We start from the raw sequence: 16,179 nt of genomic DNA, 5'->3' as shown, positions 1-16,179 counted from the left end.
CTGTTTCTATATATTAACATTTATATTGCAATTTGTTTTAGATGTTATTGCTGTAATTGGTGTGTTTTCAAACTTTGTGGTATCAGTGGAATGGTGGGCAGCCATGAAGAGCGAAGTCAGGCAAAAGCATTTTTCATAAATTGGCCAAGGGCAGGCAGTGTTGCGGCAATGAGAAATGACAGGCATAGGCCATGACAAATTGTGTTCAGGCAGAGGATCAAGGAAGGCCACAGACAGAAAAACAGGTACCAATGACTAGACCAGCAATCCATATATACTGTATCTCACTGTTTCATAGGAACTCAGGCACATGGATCCATTTCATGTCTGCAACCAGTGCCATTGTTGAACTAGATGTCAAAACAGAGACAGTATGACAGTTTGTAACTAGATAAGAATCTCTAAGCCTTAGAGATATAGAGATTGTGACACTGCAATTTAGGCCAGCCTTTTTCAACCAGTGTGCTGCGAGATCATGGGAGAGAAGAACTGTCAGATGAGCCCAATCTTTTGATCCCCTGCCGATCTGTACATCGGCACTGATAGAGAGCTTGGTCAGTCTCAAAAGTGAAAGTAAAGGGAGGAGAAGTGTGCTGTGCTCTCTGCTTCCCCCTACAGTGCAGTACCCGGCTAAATGAAAAAGCTACTGTGCTAGAATGTTTCAAAAGATGTTACAGTGCCTTTCGAAAGTATTCGGCCCCCTTGAACTTTGCGACCTTTTGCCACATTTCAGGCTCAAACATAAAGATATAAAACTGTAATTTGTTGTGAAGAATCAACAACAAGTGGGACACAATCATGAAGTGGAACGAAATTTATTGGATATTTCAAACTTTGTTCACAAATAAAAAACTGAAAAATTGGGCGTGCAAACTTATTCAGCCCCCTTAAGTTAATACTTTGTAGCGCCACCTTTTGCTGCGATTACAGCTGTAAGTCGCTTGGGGTATGTCTCTATCAGTTTTGCACATCGAGAGACTGAAATTTTTGCCCATTCCTCCTTGCAAAACAGCTCAAGCTCAGTGAGGTTGGATGGAGAGCGTTTGTGAACAGCAGTTTTCAGTTCTTTCCACAGATTCTCGATTGGATTCAGGTCTGGACTTTGACTTGGCCATTCTAGCACCTGGATATGTTTATTTGTGAACCATTCCATTGTAGATTATGCTTTATGTTTTGGATCATTGTCTTGTTGGAAGACAAATCTCCGTCCCAGTCTCAGGTCTTTTGCAGACTCCATCAGGTTTTCTTCCAGAATGGTCCTGTATTTGGCTCCATCCATCTTCCCATCAATTTTAACCATCTTCCCTGTCCCTTCTGAAGAAAAGCAGGCCCAAACCATGATGCTGCCACCACCATGTTTGACAGTGGGGATGGTGTGTTCAGGGTGATGATCTGTGTTGCTTTTACGCCAAACATAACGTTTTGCATTGTTGCCAAAAAGTTCGATTTTGGTTTCATCTGACCAGAGCATCTTCTTTCACATGTTTGGTGTGTCTCCCAGGTGGCTTGTGGCAAACTTTAAACGACACTTTTTATGGATATCTTTAAGAAATGGCTTTCTTCTTGCCACTCTTCCATAAAGGCCAGATTTGTGCAGTATATGACTGATTGTTGTCCTATGGACAGAGTCTCCTACCTCAGCTGTAGATCTCTGCAGTTCATCCAGAGTGATCATGGGCCTCTTGGCTGCATCTCTGATCAGTCTTCTCCTTGTATGAGCTGAAAGTTTAGAGGGACGGCCAGGTCTTCGTAGATTTGCAGTGTTCTGATACTCCTTCCATTTCAATATTATCACTTGCTTAGTGCTCCTTGGGATGTTTAAAGCTTGGGAAATCTTTTTTTATCCAAATCCGGCTTTAAACTTCTCCACACAGTATCTCGGACCTGCCTGGTGTTTTCCTTGTTCTTCATGATGCTCTCTGCGCTTTAAACGGACCTCTGAGACTATCACAGTGCAGGTTCATTTATACGGAGACTTGATTACACACAGGTGGATTCTATTTATCATCATTAGTCATTTAGGTCAACATTGGATCATTCAAAGATCCTCACTGAACTTCTGGAGAGAGTTTGCTGCACTGAAAGTAAAGGGGCTGAATAATTTTGCACGCCCAATTTTTCAGTTTTTTATATTTCCTGCCATGACTGTAATAATCTGGATGCATTTATTGAAGTGTTTTATTTCTTATACAACACAACAAGCCAAGAGGAATTGTAAGAGTTGATTGTTAATTGGGATCTTACCATATTGATGACTGGAGAATATTACATTCTTTTAATCTTCTTTTGCATTATTAATTGTTTCAATTCCGAAAATTTAATTTTGGCTGGTGAAAATTTATTTGCATTTTTTTTTTTGTATTTATTCTAAACAAAGTGTTTTGCGGGGTTTGTCTCCATCGGAGAGATTTCTTCTCACTTCCTGACATGCTGACCACTGGTTCTGGGGCAGGAAGTGAGGGGAATGTCGTTTGGTAGAGACACAGACAATAATAAAAAAAAACAACAGAACACAGACAATAATAAAAAAAAAAACAACAGGGGTTTCACTTTACTAAAAGGTGTCCTGCCCACTGGAGAAATTTAGAGCTCATGTTAATGGGTGTTCTTGTCAAATTTATTGTGTTTGCTATTTTAATGCGTTACACAAGTACAGGCTGCTTTTGACCTGCTTTGCCTGCAATTCAAACACACCTCAATAGCACATGCTGCGTCTAAATTTGCTGACCTGTGTTTCACGTGCGTTTCAAAACAATGCAAAAAAAAAAAAAAAAAATACTTGTCTTCACTGGTCTCAGGGATCACCATCACTGGGGTACAGGCAGCAATAACATCCTACTTACTGTTTCCACTATATATGTGCTAAATTGTACTTTATATGTTTCTGTTTTTCATCACAGGCTGTATTTCTTCAGCAACTGCAATTCAGATATTTGCAAATTCAGGTAAAATTTCTGTAAAGTTAAATCTACATTCTATAGCTAAATTATTTGTTTCAGTTGCAGGCATTTTCTCCTATTTAACACTTTACATTTTTATGTAAACACTTTACGTGTTTATTTAGCAGCAAAGTAAAGAACTTGGCTATAGATTCATTTCTTGTCCTGGTGCATGTCTTTACTTCAGACACAGACTTTAAAGTCATGATAACGGAAAATTGCATACATACCTATCATTAGCTTTCTTTTCATGATGCTTAAGCATACACACATGCATACCTCCCAACTTTCAAACTTGAGAATGAGGGACACTTGAGGGAGGCAGAGACCTGCGGCACACTATGCGTGCTGTGGCAAAAAGCATGTGTGGTCGAATTTCACAGTGGAAGGGGCTTAAAGGGCATGGTTAAACAAAACCCGGGCTTTAGATATGTGCTGGGGGGGGCGCTTTGGGAAGAGAGAGGACTTGTGCTAGAGGGTGGGATGGAGGGGGGTTAGATATGTGCTTGGAGGCATCTGGGAGGGGAGAGGACTTGTGCTAGAAGGTGGGATATTTGGGGGGTCAGATATATGCTGGGGGTGTTTTGGGAGGGGAGTGGACTTGTGCTGGAAGGTGGGGGGGCAGATATGTGAAGGGGGGCTCTTTAGGAGGGGAAAGGATTTGTGCTAGAAGGTGGGTGTGGGGGGATTTCAAATCCAACCCCCCCCCCCCCTCTAGCAGTCCTTTACCTTACAAAAGCTCCCCCCAGCACATATTCCCTTATCACCGGCCCTGCCAAATACCTCCTCCAAGTGTACATATAACAGAAAAGAGGAAAATATCCTGTGCTAAAGTGTCAATAATAGAAATCACAAACAAATATATCAACTAATGATAGCAGCACTCACTGTATCTACACACAATAATACAAAGAAGACCACTAAAACAACGTGTTGCTCTGCCAAATATTTAAATAATGTGAACCCACCATAAATTCAATAAAATACGTAATATAACTACCACCATAAACAACAAATAAATATAAAGTACGAAATTCTTTTAAAGTGAAGTGTAATAAATAAATAAATCCATAATGAAGTGATTTGGAAAGTTCATAAAATATAAATAAATAGGTGTTTGAAGAAGTTCTTGAAAATTTGTAGATAATGAAAGAACAACCAAGTGCAGTACTGCATGAAACATTACCCCTCACTTTATATGAATTTTGTACTTTACATTTATTAATTGTTTATGGTGGTAGTTATATTATGTATTTTATTGAATTTATGGTGAGTTCACATTATTTATTATTTGGCAGCGCAACACATACAGAAAAACACACAAACATTCTCACACATATTCACATACAGACCCATACAACCTCACACACACACATACTGTATATACACAGACACACACACACATATATACACATACAGTATATACACACACTCATATACATACACACACACACACACATATATATATATATATATATATATATATATATACACACACACACACACATACTCACTCACTTCCTCTGCTTGAAGGGTGTTGAGTGGGCCATCCCCAACCCCAGTCCTCTCCAATCCAGTCAGTGTAAAGTTGCTGAAACTCAGTTCCCTGCTCTCTGATCGTCAGCAGGTGGGCAGGGCCGGAGTTATGTTTTGCTGCCTCGTTTGAATGGCCAGTCCCCACCTCCAGTCCTTGCCTCCAATCAGCAACAGGTGGGCGGGTCTCGAAGATTGTCCATCTCCTGTGATGTTTTCCAGCCCGCATTCGTGGCATCTTCTCTAGGGGCGGGCTGTGGCATACCCGGACTCCTTATAGGAGGTTAGTGTGTGGGAGGTGCAGGGGAGGTTCCCTGATCATCGGCTACAGTGCGCATCTGTGAGATGCAAGTAATAAAGGAGCCAACACTGGTTTCCGGGACTCCTGCCGGGTTCTGCGGGATGCCGGGATTTACTTGCAATCCCGGGACGGTCCTGCCAAATCCGGGACAGTTGGGGGTTATGACACATGGGTTAAGTTCTGCCCCTCGCCCAATCACAGGATCAGTAATACCATAACTGAAACATCCAACACTAGCTAATATTCACGTAACTATACTCAATGCAAAGCCCTGAGAGGGTTTTGTATGCTATCATTCCTAAAAGCAGTAGTAAAATAAACTGGTACCCCCCTCCACAGGCTTATGTCATAATGTGTCTCATGTTGTAAAGCGATGCGCAAACTGTTGACACCACATAAATCCTGTATTATAATAATAATAATAATAATGTGCTAGTATGCACTGCATACTAGTACAGTATGACAGACCTACCTTAAAAACAGATCCCTACAGTGGCCAGCTGTCACCGCTGACAGGAAATCCATCTTCACCCTTCTGGGTTCACAGGCTCCGGTCGTTTAAATGGCTGAGCAGCAATGACTCACCGATCATGCCTATGGGTGACCATTTGCATGCCGTCCATAAACAGGGCAGTGCACATGTGCGGGTAACGTCACCGGCTGCTACACATGTTTAGGAGGTATTTAGTGTACCTACAGGTAAAAAGTTATTATAGGTTTACCTGTAGTTACAAGATAACAAGCTGCATTTACTACTGCTTTAGGCGTCAGGGAAAAATAATTACCAATAGGTAAGTATACGATTTTCTGTTTTCCTGACACAAGCATGACAGCATAAATACATTGGACATAGCACGCGAGAACAATGTTGAAATATTTTAATCAACGGGCATATTGTTAGATTCAATAAGAACAAAATCAAAACTCCATGGTAGTGCTGGATACACTTTGTAATAGGCTTGAAATGTATCATACGTGACAAGATTGCTGCCCTGCAGAATAATTCTGGACCTCTGAATTTCCGCTCATGAGAACACAATCTGTTGGTAGAGTTGGCCCTGAGATCAATTGATGAAATATTGAGAAATCCATCTTTTTCTCAATATAATTTATCCAGCTTACCTTGACCAGTGACAATACAATCAGTATATAGCGAAAGCTGGTTCTCTAGTGTAACGGCAATAAAATAATGCTCTTTATTAACCACTTCTGGACTTGAAGTTTTAACTCCCTTTAAGACCAGTCTATTTTTTTGCGATACGGCACTGCATTAATGACAATTGTGCAGTAGTGCGATGCTGTACCCAAATAAAATTTATGTCCTTTTTTACAAAAACAGAGCTTTACAAAAAAAAATGTCACAAACAGAGCTTTCTTTTGGTGTTATTTGATTACCTCTGCGGTCTTTATTTTTTGCGCTATAAACAAAAAAAAAAAAAATCTATAATTTTGAAAAAATATATATTTTCTTTTTTGTTGCTTTCTGCTAAACACAGTAAATAAAAAAAAAATTAAAAATCAAATTTTTCATCAATTTAGGCCAATATGTATTCTGCTACATATTTTTGGTAAAAAAAAAATCCCAATAAGTGTACATGGATTACTTTGCACAAAGTTATAGCACCCACAAAAGATGCAACATTTTTATGGAATTTTTAATTATTTATATTTTTTTACTTTTAATGACAGCGATCAGCGATTTTTAGCGAGACTGTGATATTGCGGAGGACAAATCAGACATCTAACTGACACTTTTCACACTTTTTGGGGACCAGTGACATTATTACAGTGATTAGTAAAACAAAAAGCACTGTCACTGCACTAATGACACTGGCAGGGAAGGGGTTAACATCAGGGATGATCAAAGGTTTAAGTGTGTCCCTACTTACTTACTAGCTGTGGGGGGGTTGCACTGATTGGGGGAAGACAGAGATCCTGGTTCCTGCTTAGCAGGAACACAAGATCTCCATCTTGTCCCCTTGCAGAACGGCGATCTGCCTTGATCGCCGGTGGCTGGCAGACATCAGGTTCACCAGACCCGTTGATTGACATCCCCACTAGCCAATCACGATGCGATCTCCATCTAGTGGCTATTGAACGAAACAACGTACAGATACGTCGTTTCGCTCAATAGCGCATCTTTGCTGTAGTATATACATGGCAGCTAGTTGGCAAGTGGTTAAAGTTTGTGTAGAACAGTCATGTAAAATACAACGCGTTTCAGCCGTGCCAGTAAAAAAGGCCTGATGGCTAAAACGCGTTGGATTTTTACATGACTATACTACACAAGCTTTATTAAAGAGTATTTGATTATAGCCGTTGCACTGGAGTGCCAGCGTTCTCTATATACTGTTTGAAGATTGGAGGTTACCAGAGACCTTGCTAGCTGGAAACAAGAAAGGGTACAGCGCCAAGAAAAAATATTAACAATAGTCCAATTACAGAGTCCTCGAAAGGTGGGCACGGTATCATATAATCTGATTACACAGTCCTTAGAGAGATAAGGAAATCTCACACCAGGTGCCGTGATGGATGAGGAAAACACTTCACCACTGTGCTCTAAGTGAATTGGCTGCTTACCAAAAGCATTTGACCCTCAAGTTATAGAGCGGTCAAATGTGCATGTAATGTGTGGATCATAACCAGCTACCACAGGAATGATGGTCAGGCCGGGTCAACTCCTTCTCCCAGTGTCAGAATGATCCAGCACACACAGATGGATAGGCAATCCTCCCAACTTTTTAACCACTTAAGCCCCGGAGGATTTGGCTGCTAAACGACCAGGGGGTATTTTGCGATTCGGCACTGCGTGACTTTAACGGACAATTGCGCGGTCGTGCGACGCTGTACCTAAACGAATTTGACATCCTTTTTTTCCCACAAACAGAGCTTTCTTTTGGTGGTATTTGATCACCTGTGCGATTTAACATTTTCGGCCAATTTGTTTTATGCTACCTATGTTTGGTAAAAAAAAAATCGCAAAAAGCGTATTTTTATTGGTTTGCGCAAAAGTTATCGCGTTTACTAACAAAGGGAAAGATTTTTGTCATTTTTTTTGTTTTTTTTTTTAACGCGTAATGGCGGCGATCTGCGATTTTTTTTGCGGTACTGCGACATTGTGGCGGACAGATCGGACCCTTGACTGACATTTTTGACACTTTTGGGGTTACCAGTGACATTTCTACAGTAATCAGTGCTATACATATGCACTGTTACTGTAAAAATACACTGGTAGTGAAGGGGTTAACTTTATTTGAGAGGGAGGGGCTGTGTGTGTCTCTAGGGGCGTGATTCTTACTGTGATTGGCTGTGGCTTGAACTGTAGGGACACTGATCAACGGTTCTACATTGTAGAACCGTGTGATCAGTGTTTTTACACCGAGGAGAATGACAGGTGGCTTGTTTACACAAGCCACCTGACTTTCTCCCTCTCCCCCGACGATTGCCGAGTGACCGGCGGACATCGGGTCCGCCAGTCACACGCGCGGGGGGGTCCGTGACCACGCGGGAGCGGGAGCGCGCCTCCCCGGGCGCGCGCTAGCTCCCCAGAGCCTCACAGGTTAGCGACGTAGACCTACGTCGCTCTGCCTGTGAGGGGCTGACTGCCGCAGTAAATATACTGTGAGCAGTCGGCAAGCGGTTAAAATGGGAATGAGGGACACCTATTAGCAAAAGTAGGCAGATATAGGACACACATCCTGCCATGCCCCCCTAAAGGAGAACTCTTACATTCTGACCTCTATTTTACCAGTTCGTCAGAATTAGCAGTTCCCCTCTGGATGATGGTGATGTCTGAGAGCAGCTCTGTTTTACCTGTCTTAGTGACAATGCAATCATCCTAGTGAACAGCGAAAGCCCCTTTCTGACAGTGCCAGGCCTGATGAACAAATTGTCCAACCTCCTAAAAGAAGTACTCGGCTCTATGTATCTCTTCAACATCATGCCCACATGCAACGTGTGTGCTGAATCAGATGTTTTACTTTGGAAATGCTGACTCAGATGAAAAGATTAACAGATCTTTAACCAGTTTCCGCTTGCCCAGAGTAAATTTACTGCGGGCGAGTGGCATGGGCTGGCTGGATCAGGTTCATCTATGTCACTAGCTGATTGGCATGCTGCACTGCTCCCGCAACTGCTGTTTCCACCGGACCCAGCTGATTGCGGCTCCCGGTACCCTGTCACTTTGAGTGGTCAGGGTATCACATGATTGCATAGCGATAGCGGGTTTTATTCATAACAGATGTGCTTAAAATTGTGATACTGTGATTCACCTACATGGTACCTGGGCCAATCACAGCTACCATGTAATAGCTGTGGACCAATCATAGCACACAATAGTAATTACAGCCGTTATAAATGTAACCCAGTTCAAAACATGGCTGTTACAGTGATCATCATTGTAACAGCAATAAAAGTGTAAAAAAAAATCCTTGATCATCCCACCAGAGTAAAAAAAATGCTAAAAAAAGAAAGTTAAAAAAAAAAAAAATTGAATATTTTTTATTCAATTGTTTGCAGATCCTATAACTTTCACACAAAACAATGAATATACACTTATTGGTATTTATTTGTTTATCAAAGACATGTAGCAGAATATATTTGGTCTAAAATGATGACAAAATTTGATTTTATTGGATATGTTTTATGACAGATAGTAGAAAATATTTTGGGGGGGGGGGGTCAAAATGTTTGGTCTCTTTTTGCTTATATCGAAAAGAATAAAAAACCCAGTGGTGATCAAATACCACCAAAAGAAAGCGCTATTTGTGTGAACAAATTAATAAAATGTCATTTGCGTACAGCATTGCATGACGCATGCACACATGTGCATCAGAACACTTTAAGTGCACCAGCTGATTAAAATAATCTAATTAGTCATTCCCATTCAAAATTATTATCCAAAAACCTGGTGGAACCTGCAGCTTAGACTAGAGCAGTAACAGATTTGTTAAAATCTTTGCAATGTACATTTATCACTCAAAGGGATTTGGGAGTTTTTTTCTGATCAAAAGTTGAAGGACTTCATTAAAATAGTCAGAAACTGCATAGCAACCATCATGTTATGTACAATATAGTGCAGGGGTCAGGGGTGTGAAATGCAGGGCGTGCATAGGTCAGTACTGTAGACACTGTCAGGTTTAGGAATGCATAATGCAAGCTTCAGGGTTGTGTAATGCAAGGGTCCAAGTGAGAAATGCAAAGAGTCCAAGGGTCAGAAGTAAGTAACCACAGTGAGTGCCAGGTTTAGGAGTACATAACACATACAGACTAGGGGTTACGACTAAATAATGCACAAAATGCAGAGGACAAAAGTGGTAATTATAGTAGAGATCGGGAGTATAAAACAAAAAGAATGCAGAAGTCAGGGGTGGGTAACACAATGCGTAGGGCTTCGTAGAGTGCAAACCTTACCCCCCCCCCCCCCCGCAATCCTCCCTCCTAGCATGGAAACTTTCTTCTCCCAGCACAAATCTTTCTCCCAAACCCCCCTTCCAGCACAAATTTTCCTCCACACAACAAATCCCCCTCCCAGCACAAATCTTCCTCAATCGTCCCTCTCAGCACAAATGTTCCCCCTGATATTTCCAACAAAAGTCCTGTTTCCCTGCAAGCACAAATCCTATCCCTCCCAAATTCCCCTTCTAGTACAAATCTTCTTGCCCTCCAAATCTCCCCAAGCAGAAATCTTCCTTCTATCCATTCCTCTCTCCCAGAACAAATCCCCCCCCCCCCCCCATGCCACCTCCTAGCACAAATCCCTCGCCCAGCTCTTCTTATCAGCACAAATTTTCTCCTTTCTAACTCACCCTTTCCCAAATCCCACCTTCCACTAGAAGTCCCCCAACCCCCCTTTTAGCACAAATCCTCCCCCCTTCTAGCACAAACACTTCTACCCAAATCACCCATCCCAGCACTAATCCCCTTCCCAGTACAAACCCCTTACAAATCCTTTGTAGAAAAATAAATAGGTTGCGCTCCATCATGGAATGAAGTTGCTTGAATTTATTGAAGTATCGTTATGCCAAACATCCAAACAGACAGGAACTGTTAAAGTTTCACTCGGGTCTCCATGCTTGTTCCATGATGGAGTGCAACCTATTTATTTTTCTACAAATACTTTCACGGTGGTGAGCCGAGGTGAGCACACAGCTGGATTGCAGAGCACAGCTGATTGAGCCTGAGCAGTGTTGCTCTTTTCTTTGCATTACCCCTACAAATCCTCTTTTCCCCATGAATTCTCCTTTCCACCAAATCCTCTTCCCCTTTAGTACAAACTCCCCTCCAAACCCTCTTCCCCCTTCCAGCACAAATCTCTACAACCCCCTTCCAGGACAAATCCGCCCCCAAATCCCATCTCCCACCTCAAACCATCTCCTCCCTTCTAACACAAATGTCCCCACAAATTCCGACCACTCCAATCCCCCCTTCCAGTACAAATCCTCTTACCCTTTCTAACACAAAACCTCTGCAAGATTCCCCCTTCCATCACAAATCATCCCCTCCTTCTAACACCAACTCTCCCTTCCAGAACAAACCCCCTACAAATCCTCTTCCCCCCCCCAAAATGTTGCATTTCATTTGGAAATCAAGGTTCCAGAGTCTGGAGGAAGAGTGGAGAGGCACAGAAGTTGCATGAGGTCCAGTGTGAAGTTTCCACAGTAAGTGATGATTTTGGGAGCCATGTCATCTGCTGGTGTTGGCCCCTGTATTTTATCAAGTCCAAAGTCAGCGCAGCCCTCTAGCAGGAAATTCTAGAGCATTTCATGCTTCCCTCTGCTGACCAGCTTTATGGAGATGCTGATTTAATTTTCCAGCAGGACTTGGCACCTGCCCACACTGCCAAAACTACCAATACCTGGTTTAATGATCATGGTATCACTGTACGTGATTGGCCAGCAAACTCGCCTGACATAAACCCCATAGAGAATCTTTGGGGTATTGTCAAGAGGAAGATGAAAGACACCAGACCCAACAATACAGATGAGCTGAAAGCCACTATCAAAGAAACCTGGGCTTCCATGACACCTACCACAGGCTGATCGCCTCTATGCCATGCCGCGTTGATGCAGTAATTCATGCAAAAGGAGGCCTGACCATGTATTGAGCACATACTATACTGTAAATGGACACTAAGCCAACATTTCTGTGTTAAAAATCCTTTTTTTATTTGGTCTTATGTAATATTCTAAGATACTGAATGTAGAGTTTTCACTCGCTGTAATCATCAAAATTAAAAGAAAGAAATTATTGAAATATATCACTCTGTGTGTAACGCATCTAGAGTTAGGTCCATATATATTTGGACACAGGCATAATGTTCATACTTCTGGCTCTGTATGCCACCAGAATAAAATTAAAGTCAAGAACAAGTGGGTGTAGAAGTGGGACTTTAAAGGTGCCAATAAATATATATGATGGAGAAAAAATTCATTTTTCATGAAAGTACAAATATATTTTATTCAAAAGGTTTTTAACACAGACAATACTTTTAAAAATATATAAAATCAACAAGAAAGCACTTGATTATGTCTGCTCTACATGTTTCACCATCTTCATAATGGCTTCTTCAGGAGTCTGACGAACATCTTTCACAAGTGAGCATTCTATATACAAAAAAATATTGATGGATTTGGCCCCCAGGAGGGAGGAGAGGGGGAGTCACCTGCTAAACAATGTCCTTTAGAAATTTCAGCTGGATTTTTTGAGCTAATACCTAGGCACAAATCTATGGGCATTTAAAGGTGCAAACTCTTTGAAGATTTCCCTGATCCTCAGATTTATCTGTTGAAATTAAGGGGTAATTAAAACTATATTTATCTTGTCAATGATAGACCTATTATGTCAATATTGAAGCTTTCAGGGAAGTAAATTCCTCAATCTCCTCATTTCCTTAGTTTCCTTATATTTCTTTGGCTTGGCTCGTGTCTCCTCTATGGTGTGACGCTTGTTTAGCAGGTGACTCCCCCTCTCCTCCCTCCTGGGGGCCAAATCCATCAATATTTTTTTGTATATAGAATGCTCACTTGTGAAAGATGTTCGTCAGACTCCTGAAGAAGCCATTATGAAGATGGTGAAACATGTAGAGCAGACATAATCAAGTGCTTTCTTGTTGATTTTATATATTTTTAAAAGTATTGTCTGTGTTAAAAACCTTTTGAATAAAATATATTTGTACTTTTATGAAAAATGAATTTTTTCTCCATCATATATATTTATTGGCACCTTTAAAGTCCCACTTCTACACCCACTTGTTCTTGACTTCCATATAGGGATGTGGTGCTTTAATCAAATTTAATCTCTAGCAATATACCCCATTTAAATCTAAGAATAAAATTAAAATGAAACAATCCAAAAGAATTTGAAGTGCAGACTTTTCAGCTTTAATTCAAGGGGTTGAACATAAATATCAAGTACAAATTTTAGGAAATGCAATCATTTTTTTACACAGTCCCCCAATTTTCAGGGGCTCAAATGTAATTGGACAAATGAATATAATCATAAATAAAATGTTCATTTTTAATATTTTGTTGAGAATCCTTTACTGGCAATGACTGCCTGAAGTTTGGAACCCATGGACCAAAGACTAGGTTTCCTCCTTTCTGATGCTTTGCCAGGTTCTAACTACAGCTGTCTTCCGTTGTTCTGTGTTTGTGGGTTTTTCTGCTTTTGGTTTTGCCTTCAGTAAGTGAAATTCATGCTCAATTGGGTTGAGATCAGGTGATTGACTCGACCATTGCAGAATATTCCACTTCTCTTCCTTCAAAAAGCTCTTGGGTTGCTTTTAAAGTGTGTTTTGGATCATTGTCCATCAGTGCTGTGAAGCACCGTCCAATCAACTTTTCCGTGTTTGGCTGTATCTGGGCTATATATGGTATATCTTTAAACACTGCAGAATTAATGTGACTGCTTCTGTCTTCTGTCACATCATCAATAAACACCAATGACCCAGTGCCACTGGAAGCCATGCATGCCCAAGCCATCACACTGCCTCCACCATGTTTTACAGATGAAAATATGTGCTTTGGATCATGAGCTGTTCCAAGCCTTCTCCACACTTTTTTCTTCCCGTCATTCTGGTACAGATTAATCTCAGTTTCACCTATCTAAAGAATGCTTTTCCAGAACTGGTCTGGCTTTTTAAATGTTTATTTGGCAAAGTCTAATCTGGTTTTTCTATTCTTCAGGGTTACAAATGGTTTGCACCGTGTGGCGAACCCTCTGTATTTGCTCTGGTGAAGTCTTCTCTTTATTGTAGACTTTGACAATGATACGCCCACCTCCTGGAGAGTGTCTGGATGTTGTGAATGGGTTTTTCTTTACCATAGAGAGGATCCTGCGATCATCTACGACTGTTGTTTTCTGTGGACATCCAGGCCCTTTTGTGTTGCTGAGCTCACCAGTGCATTCTTCTTTCCTCAGACTGTACCAAACTGTTGATTTGGCCACTCCTAATGTTGCTGCTATCTCTCTGAGATTTGTTTTGTTTTGAAGCCTTACCATGGTTTCACTTGCATGGACAGCTCACATGAACGCATGATGTAGGTTCACAGCAATAGATTCCAAATGCAAATACCACACTTATAATCAACTCCAGACCTTGTACCTGCTTAATTGATGAAGAAATAACGAAGGAGTAGGCCACACCTTGCCATGAAACGGCTTTGTCCAATTACTTTTGGTCCCTTGAAAAAGGGGGGGGGCTATTCTTAAGAGCAGTAATTTCTAAACCCTTCCTCCGATTTGATGTTCATTCCCTCAAATTAAACCTGAGAGTGTGCACTTTCAGCCCATATCCATTATATAACTATAGATTGAATATGTTTTGGTAAATACCTGAAAAATCTAAAAATGTGCATGTGTCCAAATATATATGGACCTAACTGTATTTAAAATCTATGAGTTTCACTTTTTGAAATGAATTACTAAAATAAATTAACTTTTTGATGATATTCAAATTTTTGAGGTGCACCTGTATTGTGAAAGCCACTTTTGGTTTTTGGTTTTGGTTTCACTTGTATTGAAATATTTTCTATAATTAATAAAAATCTTGGAAGGTGAGACTGCAGTTTACCCCTGTATTAGAATTACTTTAATAATGCTCTTTCCACTTTTTAGCTTACCCTCCGATCCCCTCTTCCAGCACAAATCCCCTTCCCCTTAATAGCACAGATCCCCCTCGTCTAACACAAATTCTCCCACACAACCCCCCACCCCGGCACAAATCCTCTTCCTCCTTCTGGCACATATCCTACCCCCCCCCCCCCCCCACAATCACTCTTTCTAGCACAGATACTCTCCCTTTCATAATCACCCCCCAGAACAAATGACATCCCCCATCACTTCAGAACCAAACACAAATCTTTGTAACCTGCACCACCACACCCCTTAGTGCATTTTTCATGCTTCAGATACTCTAGCATATGCAAACCTGGTCATCAGATCATGTATATGCAAACTACATTGTGGTTGCATCCATATGCAAATCATGCATAGATTTGCATATGAATATACTAACTTCAATGTACAGGGTCAGAGCCTTTAGACACAGGACAGTGGGGCTGCCAAAAAGGTAAGTCAGTCCCAAACAATCTGGAAATGTTGGGAGACATGCCTAACCCCCTTTTTTACACACATGCATAGAACGAATGTATGAATGTTTTTCAGTTTTCTAACATAACAAAATGAAAGTGCAGCAGTTGTTTTTAGGGAACATATGGTGGCATTTACAGAAACAATCAACCAATCATAGGTCTCACCAATTGCAGCTAATTCTATGAATAGCACTTCATGGCTTTATAAGGTCTCCCATGTATTAATAAAATGTATTTTTTTTGTGTGTAGAATGACACAAATGTATGTTTTCTTTTTGAAGGGTATTATGTGGCCTCAGGTTTTCATTGGTGTAGCAGGAAATACCGTCAATGCTATTGCCAATGCTATTTTCATTTACATCTTCAAGATGGGACTGGAGTAAGTATTTCACATTTATTTTTAATTTTCATTGTTATTATGAGAACACCCTACAGGACAGAAATGGCAGCCTTCAGGTTTCGCTCATAAAAAGGTTGCATTGACTGTATAGGTGTAGGCGCAGGATCATGGTGATCAAGACCCATCTGAGTCAAAACACACTGTTTCTAAGCATTAAAACATGTTTTTTTTTTTAAATGGGAGTAATATAGTGAAGTTTTTACACATCTATTCAGTTTGTAATGTACTGATTATCAAATACAGACTAGGGGTAGATACACCTGAATCTGATGGGACATAGAGTGGAGAGATGAGTAAGGAAATACAGGCAGCCATGCTGCTCCATTTCTAAATGTATATGTTGCTTTAGGTTTGCTAGGTGCTATAATACAATATCTAGTCGTCATCTTATTATTACAGTGGCTTGAAAAAGTA

General features: G+C 40.8%; 1 protein-coding gene across 1 annotated transcript in view; it reads left to right on the top strand.

Annotated features, from left to right (window-relative positions):
• The window catches only part of LOC309546693 (multidrug and toxin extrusion protein 1-like), a gene marked incomplete at both ends in the record, with an annotated part of 59,522 nt that overhangs the window by 28,253 nt on the left and 15,090 nt on the right, over positions 1 to 16,179 (top strand). The window contains 2 exons of the mRNA XM_082246407.1: positions 2,901 to 2,945; positions 15,647 to 15,744. Coding sequence (XP_082102533.1) covers positions 2,901 to 2,945; positions 15,647 to 15,744 — 143 coding nt within the window. The remainder of the gene's footprint in view (positions 1 to 2,900; positions 2,946 to 15,646; positions 15,745 to 16,179) is intronic.

Source organism: Pelophylax lessonae (assembly GCF_965119305.1).
Source record: "Pelophylax lessonae genome assembly, chromosome: 2".
Taxonomy (NCBI): Eukaryota; Metazoa; Chordata; class Amphibia; order Anura; family Ranidae; genus Pelophylax; species Pelophylax lessonae.
The sequence above is the reverse complement of the archived record's forward strand: the minus strand, read 5'-3'. Positions and strand labels throughout refer to the sequence as shown.